The sequence below is a fragment of the Pocillopora damicornis genome, chromosome 8 (assembly GCF_964200805.1).
Source record: "Pocillopora damicornis chromosome 8, jaPocDami1.2, whole genome shotgun sequence".
In the NCBI taxonomy this organism is placed as follows: Eukaryota; Metazoa; Cnidaria; class Anthozoa; order Scleractinia; family Pocilloporidae; genus Pocillopora; species Pocillopora damicornis.
In genome coordinates, this window is record NC_142677.1 from 23,710,631 (window position 1) to 23,724,887 (window position 14,257).

The 14,257-nt window shown below is 39.3% G+C and overlaps 2 protein-coding genes and 1 long non-coding RNA gene across 4 annotated transcripts; 2 read left to right on the plus strand and 1 right to left on the minus strand.

The window, feature by feature from the left end:
• Positions 1-481: 481 nt before the first annotated feature.
• On the plus strand, positions 482-2,906 carry LOC149041872 (uncharacterized). Its single transcript, XM_089180823.1, has 2 exons — positions 482-668; positions 1,225-2,906. The coding sequence occupies exons 1-2, from the start codon at positions 629-631 to the stop codon at positions 2,751-2,753; spliced, it is 1,569 nt and encodes a 522-aa protein (XP_089036949.1). The 5' UTR covers positions 482-628; the 3' UTR covers positions 2,754-2,906.
• An 83-nt stretch (positions 2,907-2,989) lies between these two features.
• On the minus strand, positions 2,990-12,625 carry LOC113671588 (testin). 2 transcript variants are annotated; one of them, XM_027187835.2, is made up of 7 exons: positions 12,415-12,625; positions 12,200-12,285; positions 8,539-8,839; positions 7,860-8,090; positions 5,457-5,675; positions 4,812-4,960; positions 2,990-4,533 (listed from the first exon to the last, which is right to left on the minus strand). In XM_027187835.2, exons 1-7 carry the CDS (start codon positions 12,526-12,528, stop codon positions 3,807-3,809), a joined length of 1,827 nt encoding a protein of 608 aa, XP_027043636.2. In that variant the 5' UTR covers positions 12,529-12,625; the 3' UTR covers positions 2,990-3,806. The 2 variants fall into 2 exon arrangements, with proteins under 2 accessions (XP_027043636.2, XP_027043644.2); XM_027187843.2 differs by having other exon boundaries at positions 11,455-12,285; positions 12,415-12,585.
• On the plus strand, positions 11,235-14,032 carry LOC149041873 (uncharacterized). Its single transcript, XR_016179306.1, has 2 exons — positions 11,235-11,373; positions 13,514-14,032. It is a non-coding gene; the product is annotated as an uncharacterized LOC149041873 (long non-coding RNA).
• Positions 14,033-14,257: the final 225 nt, after the last annotated feature.

Below are 14,257 nucleotides of genomic sequence, written 5' to 3' on the forward strand. Positions count from 1 at the left end.
GTTGAAGTAAAATGATTCGCAGAAACCAAGTGAACCGATCTCTTAGAAAAACTTATATGGCAGTTACCAACCACTACTGAATAAAATTCGGTCTTAAGACTGTAAAGCGTCGTGTGACTCATCAAAGAAGAATACGTGACTTGATTTTTTTTGTTTCATTCAGCTGCTGAGCAGCCCTTTCATTGTAAGTGGAAACTGTTTGACGAGTTTGGGAGGTGTATAGCGATGAGAAGAAACTGACCGATGTCATCAATTTTGGTACGCTTTGGCTTCAAACAAACGAGTTGGATGATACTTAGGGTTTTTTCACGCTAATTACAGGCGAACCACACAGATTTTACAATTTATGAATGCTGTTTACATGTAACATGGAGGAGAAATTGTACAGAATTATGAAATAACCAGCGAAAACTGCTAAGAAGCATCTGGTTGTATCCGACAGCCCCGGCGAGGACCTGAAACTCAGGATATTGTGTAAACATGAAGTTGAACCAACTTCACTGATTCCAAATATGGTAGTCAGTAAAAGCAGTGGCAGTGATTAACGCGATCCAATTACACAGTTTGGATTTCTATAAAGGTGCACTTTGGGTAGCGATCGCCTGCTAATTTCACTAAAATCCACAGAATGGTTGTAATCGCTGAGCCAGACGAACTGAAGGCAGAAGGTGAAAAAAATAGTCATAATAGAAAAACAGCCTTACTTTTTTGCCATTCTGATAAAGCTAACAAGTTTACTTTCGAGTAAATAGAAACCACATGTCGTGGCGTGCGTACAAATGAAATCAACTCGAAATTTAATAGCAAGTTTCGAACTGGGTTCGAAACTTGCCATTTTGGGTTTTTAAGTTAAAAAACAACAACAAAACGTCGTGTGTATGAAAACGGATGTTCTTCTAAAACTGTTGCACTTTTCCTCGCGAATTAAACGGTCTCAACTGTTCTTTTGTCGCGATCAGCTACGACCCCAAATGCTATTGTTCTTTCAGGGTCTGTTTTGTAATTGTTTACAACGATTTCATATATTTCCTATGAACAATTAAAATAGTGAAATACTAAAAAAATCAATAAGAGTAAAAGGAAGCAATCCCAAGGTATCACTTCTTGTCCACTCTCTCCACGTCAAATCAAAATTCAACGTGTTACTTTCGAAAGTTTGAGAGACGTGTGCTTCCTCAATAAACATAGATTGTTATAAAATGAGCTATTTTTTTCCTTAAACAGTCTATCATCCACGACTAATGATAGCAGAATTCCTTTCCGTACCTGTTGAGCTGCTTTGCAGCGGCTTCATGTTGTTCACAGAACACATCTTCAAACTTTCCGAAGACAAGGATTCATTCACCGGAGAATTGCCTGTTGATTGTACACAATTTAACGCAGATGATACCTTGAGTGAAGAATTTGAAAACCCACGAAACTCCACAGATACATCCACATGGCGAGAAAACAGACCAGCAATGAAAGTCTCCTTGAAGAAGAGTGCCTGGTTTGCATTTCAGGTAACAGTGCTAACTGGTGGCTTTATAGGTGTTGGGTGCATCTTCTTTATATACTTTCAAATGAAGATAATTTTCGTCTGCGATTGGAAGGCACTCCGTGATTCGTCCATCCCTCTAGAAAAAAAGCGACCGCGTATCATTGGTGAATCGTACCTGGCTTCAACTCTCTACCTCTGGCAGCCACTGATGTTGCTATTTGTGTTCAGATGGCCTCTAATCAAACAAGTTAACTTAGTTACGTTTACGTTGATTGGAATTTTCTTTGATCTCGCCTACAGATTTTTGGTTGCTGTCTATGGGTTGTACTACCCTCCGTGGATTCCATATCCACTGAATATTCTTTATTTAATTATGATTCTTGTCCAAAGTTTTTCTGTCGGGCGTATTTTCAGAGGTAATATATTTAGTGCAAGTTTATTCGGATTTAAGCTCTGTGCGCAGTTCATCATAGGGGCCCCAGTGTTTTATTTGTTCGCGTACGTCTTGTGTCCACTGTTTGCGCAACTCGAAGGTATTTTAAAAGTCGCCATGATTGCTCTTTCATATTCAGTCGGCATAATACCTAAGATACTCTCAAAGCAATGTGTCTCAGGATTGTACGTTATAAACCCAGGCTTTTCATATGTTTTGGTGTCTACTGCATCTAGCGCGGTTTGCATAGCAGTGAAATTTATGCTGGCCGAATTTAAAAGCCTTTGGGCGTTTATTGCGTTAAGTATCGGCGAACAAACAGTTCACCTAGTGTACCAACTAATCGTCAAAGCTGGAGAATCTCACGAGGATAAATCACAGTATGAGAGAATTTTACTCTCTGAGTTGGAAGCAGATCCCACAGGACCATTTAGTGCCGCCAAAATGAAGGAACGTCGATCTCAGAGGCTAGCCGCTGACCTAACAATACACGAAATGATGTCTAGCGCTGCCGCAGTTGTCCTCTCAGTTGGACTTATGACAGTTTATGGTATAATTCACCGGATCCTGCGTCCTGAAGAGTACCAGGAAATGATTGTGGATCTTTTGATACGTATAGTTTTAGCGCTGCTTGTAGAGATCATGTTCAACGTAATATTTGTGATGATACTAACTCGTACAAGAAATATTCCAGTTCTTAAAGTATGGAATGTAAAATGGAAATCGCATCTTATTGTTTGTATAGTTACTGTCTATATGATTGTAAATTATTATGCAAACAAAATTTTGGTGATTCTCAGCACACTACACGAAGCTGAGGAGAAGATTGATAATTGTTAATTAGGCAGAGATTTTAACTTTCTTTTCAGCACAACCACAGATATAAAGATGCTATTCACTTTGTTCTCAGGTTTCAGAAAAAGGTATTAAAATACAGGCCTCACTGTCAATAGAAGTCTTAAACCATGTAGTAAAAAAATGCGTCTCATTATCATAACTTTAGTACGAGTCTTGTTCTGATAACTACATAATCGTTCCTCTTTCAACTTGAATGGCATTTACCTGCCGCACGACAATTCTGGAAAACACTTTATTGATAAAAATTTTAACCATCACAAAAATCAACAGAACTGGTATCCAAATAACCTACGTCAACAAGAAACGAAGTTCGCACAAACCCTCAAAACAGCTCGGCAGAAGGCTGAAGGTATGTTAGCGAAGAATAGGTAGCCTGTCTATAGCCCTCCTATACCGTCCACCATACATACCCCATCCCAAATTCCCTTTAGAGAGGCCCTCCGAAAAAGAATTGTGCAACAAAAAGTTGCGAAGGCATCATCAATATATGATTATTTCTGCATATAATTTTTTAAGCATGACATTAGCAGCTAAAACGTATTTAACAGAACTAGCTGTTGCTCGAGGAAAAAGAAAGGGCGATTGTTAAAAAAAATAAAATCTGAACTTCGTAAGTACATCATTATCTGGCATCGAGCGATAATCTATCTTCATTGTTACGATATATATTTAGAAAAAGAAACATTTGCAACTTTTACTTAAATTTTCATGCTTCTTCGCAGCGTAGTAAACTGCTATGATGAAAGATTTCCTGAAACAGGAAAAACGTCAACACTTAATTTTACACCCATAAGTTGAATCGTTTATGTCTGTCCCTCTTGTCAGCTCGTTTACTAGCAAACAGATCAACTTACTTATACGCCGGGATTGTCGGTTTAAAAGGACGTAAACAAAGACTTTTCATTGCCACCGAAATGAAACAAGCTTACTTTGGAAACTTACGAAAAATTTATAACATTTTGCTCTGTTAGATTAAGTAATTTTTTCGATATGGACTTGCATGAAGTCTTATTCGTTTAATTTGTACGCTTCTGTTCAATCAGCACAGCTGGCGCATAGAAGTTCAACCCCTTCTCTAACAAATCCTTCATTGGCCAGAGACCGCTGACACCGAGTGCAGTTAAAGCACTCTTTGTGGAAATTTGACTCCTCTAATGTGAAGTATTCACCGCCGATAATTGGTTTAAAGCAGACCTCACACTGCTTGGCCAGGAACCTTCCATAGCACTCGATACAGTAGCGGTGGCCACTATGCACAGAGAATGGTCGAGATGCCAACGATTCATGGCAGGTAAAACAACTGAAACACTCCTTGTGCCAGGTCTGTTCGTTGTAGAGGACACCGCCTTCGGAGAGTGGCTCTCCGCAATCCGCGCAACGCTTGGCATGTAAATTCTGATAGCATCCGGGACAGTAGAACTCATCATCTTTTGGAACAAAACCGCTAGTCCCGATAGCTTCCCGACAGACGGCGCACTTGAAGCATTCTTCATGCCAGTAGGTGCCATTGTATTCTAGGCGCGCGCTCCCAGACTCGATGGCATAATGGCATCCTGCACACGTCTTCTGGAAGTTAGTGATGTAGCAATCATTACACAGAACTTGCTCCTTGTAGAAAGTAAATTTTCCGTCTGATCGCAGAGGTTTCCGACACAGCTCGCACAGGAAACACATTTCATGCCAATGTCGATCGTCAGCTGTTGATACGTCTTTAGCATCAGGTCCAATCTTGCCATGACAGTGGTCACACACGTTGGCAAATCTGCATCAAAAGAAGAAATTTTGTCAATTGAAATTGTTTACCCGATAAAGAATGGAAGATCAGAAGTAGCAGTTGCAAGACTGCTCCAGAGTGACCCTCTAGTTATTTATGAAATAAAGATCTCAGACGCAAAATTGTAAGACAAAATCTCACAATATTGTTCCCGTTTGTCCAACAACTGCTAATAATTTGACTCCCTAGAAAAGATAAGAACATACTTGCAAACAATATATTACGTACAACACACAGTCACGTAATTCATAATAAATAGAACACACCTGCAGTCAAAACAGTCAACGCATACGGGCTTTTCGTCTCTGACAATAAACTGCTTGCCGGTGATGCTGACGTCGCACTCGTTGCATCGGAAATGACCCAAGTGCCAGCTTTTGTTCATGGCTATGGTGTATTCCCCGGTGAAGATAAGCTGAGTATGCGCAGATAAAGGGAGCAATAGAACTTCAGAATTAGTTTGCTAAATTAGTCAAAGTCTGTTATGTGTCTCAAAGACATACAACACACTGAAACAAAAAATTAACTTTAACTTTTGAAGAACAGCTCTACTGACTCAATCAAAGCCACAGAACCTTGGATCGATGGCAGTATCCGAGCAACAGCACACTGACCCGTCCCTTGACAACAGTAAGATGATAAAAAGTTAGGGTTAATGTTTGGTTCGGGGAGGGGTTGGTGCGCAGCTGCTTAGATACTGGTGAACCTTTCAATCACAGCTAACGAGCTACAGATGGTATTGAGAGCAAAGGCATAAGTGATGACAAATCAAATGAAAAAACGTTTGACTGATAAACAACTCCACCGTTAGCCCTTATAATGACCACTCAAGATTTCGCAATATCACAAGCTATTCCCATAAAGCTGGACGACCACAGAACGACATAACAAATTGTGGCGGGTAATCTTACCTCATCACATCCATAGCAACGTTGCCTTGACAACTCAGCGTGATGTCTTGCGCAGTAGACTTTGTTTCCATACTGGAAGTAGGTGAGGTCTACCAACAGCTCCCAACAAGTCGCGCAGCAGAAGCATGCAGCGTGATAGCATGACACTTCACTGTCGTCTAACTCAGCTGAAACCACTACGTCGCCTTTAGGGATGGTCTTGAAACACGATTGGCAAGTCTAAAGAAGCACAGGAACCCAAACGTAAATTGGCACACGGTAAACTTTTAATTATGTATACAAGAGATATGCTGACCGTAAATGCTTTAAAGAGCTTACCTCTTTGGTAAACTCATCGTCCAGAGCTCCTGTGTAAGCCCCTCTCTCCCCACCCCCCACCCCCATCCCTGAGCTGCCCCAACTCTACCCCTTCAGTTTTAATATCCTAGTCTTATAATCAAAGAAATGCACACTAGATACGACATCCTTCTATCCGGGTCACACAAACGAAGAATGAAAATTCCTTCTCTCTCTCTCTCCATAGGCTTTAATCTGGAATCCCTGTGAATTAAGATATCGCCGGAGAGGCTCCAGAGGCTTGTTAGCTCGTTTATTACAGACAAAAACGATTTTACTCTGTAGCCCGGGTCTTTGTGAGGTACCCAGACTTTCACCGCTTTTAAGTGGATTACATTTGAGAAACATGGGAAGAACAGGAATAATCTATATATAATAATTTCATCTTTTGCACCTCGGTGGCGTTTGATCATGAAAAAACAACACCATGGATGAGTCACTTGGCCGAGACAAAATGCCGCGTCCTACCACTCAAGAATTATTCTTTCACAAGCATCGGACAATTCATTTTTAATACAAAATTATTGGATGAACAAGTGACCTATCGTAAAATTTGAGATAAGGTTAAGACTTGCACCACACAAGAAGACAAACTGCTATGCTGTGGTATTGATAGGAATAAATTATGAATTCGACGGCGTGGTTCTCGCAACACCCGCGCAACAAGCGGCCGCCTCGAGCCTGGTCTCTCTCAACCACTGAGAGAGATTATGCTGAGCCATATGACATGCATACATCTTATGTTAGTTTCACGATCTGTGCAGGTGAACAATGATAGAAAAGTAGCTTACAGCGCTCATACGTGTAAACTAAAAGCAATCATAGCAATTATACGCGGAAAGGAAAGACTACCCAAAATTGTATGAAGGGTTTAAGATTTGTAAGTAATTTTGCGCATATATTTACATAATTGAAGCACATCATTAACAACCCAACTAAATAGGTTTAACTGAAATGGCCGGTAACTTGAACTCTTATTAGTAAGAGCCGTTTTGGTACACTGAAAAGCCATCCCGACAAACTTAACATGTTCAAGTACGCCTTTTTAAGCTTTATCTTTAAGAACTCTTGAAAGATTAGTGTAAACATCTACAGCCTCGTCCTTCGCATTCTCTTCATATCTAAACGGTTTTGGCAAACTACTATAGGTAGTGTTCTTATCTAGGCTCATCTAAAGCTAATCATTTCTTGTACATTAAATTCCATGGCGTTTAATTTAAAGCACACTGGACAAATTATTGGTTAAGGAGGATTAAAATATCAGCGGATTATCCAGCCAACTTATGAAACTTTTGTTGCAGCGGATAAAGAGTTAGGAGGTATGAACATTTCTTGGCATGTGTGCACTTGCAAAGCTTAAAAGTTTATATGCTAAAGAAGAAAATAAACACGCCGAGCTCATATATCATTGCTTGAAATTGAGGGGCACCGAGAGTAGATACACAGATAAACCCATTTTTCTCCAATTTAGTCTACTACTATGAGAAAGAAGGGAAAGTAAAAGCATTGCAGTAATACGTGTTCTACCAAGTAACTAAGTAAAACTCAATAAAAAAATGACAGTACAATCCTATTACAGTTGTTTTAAAATCATTAACAAGTTCTAACGTTACAATTTTCTATTCATATCGAGGAGAGCACATTTATGTCGGTTTTTCAGCGAAAATCGCCAGAGAAACTACCCATCGTTTATGGTGCCTCTCTGTAATTTTTTCACTTAAGCATAATCCAAACAGTCCATTAACACAAGTCATGCCGAGTGTCAAAGAACTGCTACCAGTAACGATGTTCTGTGGCTACACTTGGCCACGTACCTTTTCAAGACGTGTGTGTGTCATTTAAAAACTTAGTCCAGCATTGTGTCTGGTATGAGGATTAGGGTCTTTTAAGGAGGTCAAATGTTGCAAATTGACATATTTAGCATCAGTGTTGAGAGATGAAAGAAATGTGTATGCAATCGACAGCCTCTCTTTGTTATACCTCTAAGCGTGCACTTGCTTTCTAATTTCTCCCCTCAAAAGGAGCTGAAACGAAAAAAATGATAAGAAGGAGAAGCAATCCTCTCACCTCTCTTCTTCCAAGTGGAACTTTGACCTTTCCGGTTCCTTTCGCATTATCTTCGTTGTTCCAGAATTGAACAAAAGCTTCTCTTTGAGGCTCTGGAATATTTGAGAAATGCACGGGCGCTTTGTCTTGTGGAGGGTTTTGATATACGCGCTGTTTTATATAATAATCTTCTCCAGGTGACCCAGGGATGGGAATTCTATCCTCTGGTAAGGACTTCATGTAAGCCTCTACCTGTTTGTGATCCAGACAAGAGCACGAGTTTACATGAACATTTCTGGTTAAGGTATAATCTTAGTTCAACAATTTCTTCTTTGTGTGGGTACATGTAACTTAAACCTCCTGGCTTAAAGCATTAGCAGGTCTTTCCAGATTTATTCGCAAATCTATTAGCTCTATTTACTCTCATTCCCCCAAAGGTAACTTTATCTACAGGAATGAATCTTATTCGTCGGAAAGCGAGGTGCGGTTTGCCAATATTCATTCCCTGGATTGCGATTTATCCGTTAAACCGCAGCGTACCAAGGTACTCGGGTTGAGAAAAAAATTATTTGATACTTTTAATAACTAAATGGGGTAAAGGATTTTTCCTCAAAAAATGCAAAAAATTGACGAGGACACACAAATTTGTCAAAATACCAAATAGACTTTGATCAAAAAAAGAATATTTGTTTTTCCTCACCTGACCAGTCGTCAATCCAGGAGGAGACCAAAGGTAATCTGAGGCCGTTGAGGGAGGGGGAGGTGGGGGAAACAAATCGTTATCCACAAAGGAAGATTGAGTAGTAAATATCTTCATCGTTTGGTATTCGTTGTTATTTGACAACGGGGGAGGGGACGGTAAATCATCTTCGCGGTTCGTGTCCGAGTTGATTTTAAGGCCTTTTACTTTGAATTCAACTTCGTCTACATCGACATCAGCATCAGCATCCACAGACACATCATGGTTCTCACGGGGACATTTGCAGTTCGCACACACTTTGCTGTCGAGAAAGATTTGGACGATTTTAAAAAGTCAGGTTACCAGGGATGAAACAGGGCTTGTCAAGTCTGGTTCACGCCCAATACATAATGGCCCAACGACATAACGAAATGAATGAAAGATAAGGTTTGTCCTAAATTATGCCATCATGTCCATGTTGTTACACTGTTAATTCGAGAAGATGCCTCATCGTTCAAATTACCTGTACTACCTTGACGGACAAACTGTTAGTACGGTTCTTGGTACCGTTGTTATTTTCTGTGAAAGAACAGCGCGTAACGCGTAGATTATTGTAAAAACCCCAAGTAACGGTTATTACAATTGAGTGGGTTTCTCTCAAAGAACAGAAAATTCTAAACAGTTACAAATAGTCAAAGGGTTAAAAAAGTATAGCAGATGTCTGAAGTGCTTCATCCTCTGGCAATTGCATTTCTGCGCTTGCATGACTTCATTAAGTATAAACTGCTCTAATCACCCTTTCATTTAACTGGTTTAACTCAACTGGTAATCGCTCCAAATTGTTTCTTGTCTGTCATGATCAAAATTTGGAGAAGTACGCGGAGTTCAATTCCGCAACTTGATCTTAAAAGAAAAGTAAATATTTACACTACGAAGAGTCAACAGCTTTATAAAAGGATTTATGCTTTTTAAAGTTAAAATCAGACCCGCTATCCTAAGAAAATTCTCAACCATAAGGCAGTGGGATAGTTATTTGGAAACAAGAGCAAGTTTGGTTTCAAGGAAAAAACGATGATTTTGGTTTCTGGGATCCTCATTTCAAAAATAAACTTATAGGTTGTAAACAGATGCTTAATGAAAACGGAAAACTCCTAACGATGAAAAAAACAAATATTGTTCAGCTAAGCAGAAGCCGATTACACCGAAAATTAGGACCAGCTCTAAATGAAACGAGGAACTGCAACTTCTGTATTTTTGTATGCGAGGTTCGAACAATGTATACGCACTGCCGGCAGATGGCTTACCTCAATACCATAACTAGGGTTCAATAGAACAATGACTTTTTACCACAACCCAATATCTCACATTTCTCCGAAACTGAACGGCTTGAATATCCACCAGATCGTAACCAAACTTAGCTATGTTTCTGTAACACGCAATCTTAAGTTGATCATGAAATCACCAGTAGGAATTTTTTAAAGGCATTTTTTCAGAACTTTTTTTTCGTAACAGATTTTCTTCTAATCTTCTGTTCTTTGATCGCAGAAAACATGGAGATTTAGAATTTAATTGTTCAGGTCCTAAATTTTATCTACTTTCGAATGATTTCCACATGGTTAATCAATTTTCATGAATAATTTGTGGTTTTCGGCAAAGTTTTCTTGAAAGAATTAATGGCCAGTAAAACGGATGTCCTTAAATAAGATTTTGCGGCATATTTTCTGCCATTTTAAAAACAGAAATGCATAGATATTACATAAAATCCTTAGGAAAACATTAGCAGTATCTCTTGACTTGCTTAAAGGCTATTTTGCGTTTACACTGGAATCCTGAAGAAACAAAAAGTGACTAGTTTATTTTGAAACATCCTTTGTTGTTTTGCTGCTTTCGGAAAATTAGTAACGCCGTGCGTTCTGACCAGAGAACTTTCCTTCAAGGAACTTAAAATATGTGTCCTTAAAGGAAGATTAAAAAGACGCAAGTACAATCAAGGGCATTCACATGAGATCGCTTACTTGTGGCGATTACAGAGCCAGGACTACGTCCGGCAAGAAACTCCTCGCTTCTTATGAGTTTGCAAGTTCAGGGGCAATTAAGCCATTAACATAATTACGCACAGATCGTCAAGAATAACGACTAGTCTGTCTCTGTGACACAAAATAACTTTCGGTGTTTGGTTACAAAACTACTCAGAAATTCTCTTGATACCAAACGGAATTCAAGTTCACTCGGTCATTTTTGCGCTGCGTCCTAAAAGCTGTCTTTACAGTGCGCCGCGGGTATTTTGGCACGTGTCTGAAGAATGTTATTTTAACGCCTTCTAAGACTGATCTCTCCAGAATCTGGCCTCTTCTTTTGTGAAAGCATCATTAGAAACGGAAAGGGAAAAAATTCCAATCTGGTGACAGTCCATAAAACTCTTAATTTTTTTTACGCAATTGTTCACTTGTCTAACAAAGTAAACACTTCACAGGCGCGAGAAATGGTTGTCCAAAATAATACGGTTGTTGTCAAAGTACTCAAGACTTTCCCGTTTAAAAATGAAAGTTTAAAAATCTCCTGCAATGTAATTTTCGTTTGTAGACGTCGGCCATTCTTCGGCAGTACAGCCTACCACGATTTCCTGATATCTGCTCGGCAGTCACGATTCATGTATAAAAATAACATGTCAATATCGCTCGATTTTTCTACGGCTAAGAATAGAACTGAGAACTTGTGCATTTAAATTTGCTCCTACGCTAGGAACGTTCAAAAAAATCTCACCAAGTCTTAATTCTTTGAACTAAGCACTGATAAGTGAAATTTTCTTGAGTGTGTTTTCTTGATCAAAGCGGCAAGCAATGAAACACGAATAAGGTATCTGTTCTTAATCAGTACTAGTTAAAATGAGCTCTTACACAGTGTGTTCATTCATTCGCGAAATTGAAATTCACTAACCTTATACTAGGTCTTGGTGGTTTTTGAGGAGGCTTTGTCGTCTCTACTTTCTTCACAGTCTCCATAAAGTGTTAAAACAGGCTTCTCACGCAATCGAAATGTTTTAAGTATCCCAACAAACCGGCAGGGGTCGAACAGAAAAAAATTATCTACGAGGCACTTTCATAACGGGCTTTACATGGGCACAGCTTGTGTATTTAGTCACTGAAGCGGCTAATGAATGAAAATCGAAGTTTTAATGCCCTCCGGCAGCTCGCAACTTGACACATATCCACAATGACAAGTCGCTATTGCCAGCCCGCACTGACATATTACATTCTAGCAACCAGTGTGGGTATTTCACTTTCATGATACTTTAGCGTAGAGATCGCGAAATGATAAAGTGGATCAATAGATATGAAAGGCGCTTTAAGGGATCAATAATTTTAAACAAACCCTTAACATGCGAAAAATTGAAGAGACAATCAAAGCGAAGAAGTATTATACGAAAGCGAATAATTTACTGCTCTAGAGTTATTTTCTGCGGGTGGGAACGACACGGCGCGTAATAAATTCAAAGTGTTTTATTGTACTTAATTAAGTGACACACAGAATAATTTTAGTCTAAACAACGGGATTAAAATTTCGATTTCAATAATTCTCAGTTCGTGCGCGCATTTTGCTCGCTGACAGCCCGACTGAGAGTATGCGTAAGATGGACTCAAAAAATAAACAAATTTAAGATGCTTGAGTTTGCGCCACTTACCGCCACACGTGCAAACTGAAACCAGAACATTTCTCTCCACATTTAAGACAGGGCTTTCCTTCGTCGAGATTCTGTAGTAAAATTCCCTGAGAACAAAAGGAAAGATTCGACTCAGCTTGACCAGCCAGCCTCCACTACGACCCGTCGTCGCCGTCTGAGAGGCGTTATTTAAATAATTATGGGGAAAAAAAATGATTTGATAGTGTCTCTCTCACTTTCTTCGATGCAGATGAGCGCTCCGAACCCATTTTAATCTCGTCGGTACTCAGGAAGCGGTGAAAATTGTCCATATTCTCAGCAGTACGCGTTCTAGAGCGTCCAGCGTTCATTGTGGCATGCACTGGAGAGGTTAAGCGAAGCGCGATGCATTGACGAAATTAAATCCCGCTTTGATATTTATCCAACAAGGTTTTCATATTTCAGTCCCTCAGGGCGCGCCGGATGTCATTTTTAGACGCGCGGGCGGCGGACGGACACGCGAGGAAATGCGCGCAAGTTGTGTGTCACTACGTGCGTAGAAAAAAGAGGACAATTGTGCGCCTTCCGGAAGTGTTTAAAAGTTATTACGAGTTAACAGAGAGAAAACCAACAGTGAGGGTGTTAATTCATTGCACAGGGTACGAGATTTTCTTCGAGTATGACAACTGTTCAGGATGTACACACAAAAAAAATAACGTACAGCCAATGCAAAAAAAAAAAAATAAGGATTCTCTGAAACATGCTGAAAAGTTTATTACACGAAGGCTCGGGTGCTTTTAATTAAAGAGAAAAAAATGCCTGGTATTGTTCATGTAAATCCGGAAACAGGCTTTTCACGATAATCCACCTTGGGACACTTTCTGTCTGAATTCCTTAGCGCTTTCTTAAACTTTCTAAACTGCATCCGCTACATTAAATGTAGATATGGAAACAATATCTATAATTTAAAGCTAATCTTATTTTAAGAAATCCTCTGTGTTTTTGTTTGCGAGTTAAGATAAGATTTGAATCAAAAATATCAATGCTATCTTGAATGCTCACTTTGTCACTGTCAAAGTTCAAGAACAGATTGTCAATCAAGCTTGAATTTCCGCTCAGACAAAATATTTTTACCGATGATTCACGCAGAAGATCAAAGTTTTACAAATTTCTTGATATCCTGCAAACTCTGATGACGAACAAAATGGGAAAGAAAGAGTTTTGATATGTAAATCTCCCGGAAAATTCAAGTTTATTAACTCACGATAAATACTTTCGCAAATAATCTCCTGTAATCATCCACATTCCTAACAATCTGTTTTCTGCTTTCTTTCTTTGTTTTTCTCTCCCACCAAGAATTTTTTTCTGACGCCGAATTCTATTTGTGATACAAGTAAGGATATTAGAAAACGGCGTATGATGTCGTCTGGCGACAGAAAGTTCAGAGACGTCACAGTTCCAGAAGAGGTGTAACGTTCATTCGTCACGGGCAACTTGGAGCAAAGGAAGTGTATGGTTCCTGCTGAGAATTTGCACCAACCTGTGTAACTGCATGGCTAATGTGTAACACTATTGCGCGACGAAGCTACAAGAAGAATTCCGAACAAAACGTTTTTGTGGCTCTGCTACTTTTATCGTTTTCACCGCGCATTGAACTAATTACGAAGGTAAACTAGCCCCAGACTTCTAATTCCGTATCGTTTTCTGTACCTCTTAGCTACGGAGATTCCATAATGGAGTATGCTTACGTTTCCTACATACCTCTCCGTTTCAACAATATCGGAAGCCTCTTGTGTGGTTGATAAGGAAGGAATAAAGGTTGTCGATTAACTAAATATTGTAGAAACAACTCGGTATAAATTAATTTTAATTCTACAGGTCTGCCGGTTGAATTTTTAAGTCAATTTGTTTGATTTATAGAATGCAGTACCACTTTATTTTCATTTGGCAGGTCTCGATGATCAACGAGCTTCGGTGTTTCGTGTCTTAAACTGATAGAAATAAAAAAACAATCACAGCAAAACGAACGAACATAGGAAAAAAACATAAAGGCACTACCGTCAAGTAAGAGGCATTTAAGCCTACCTATATAAAAGTACA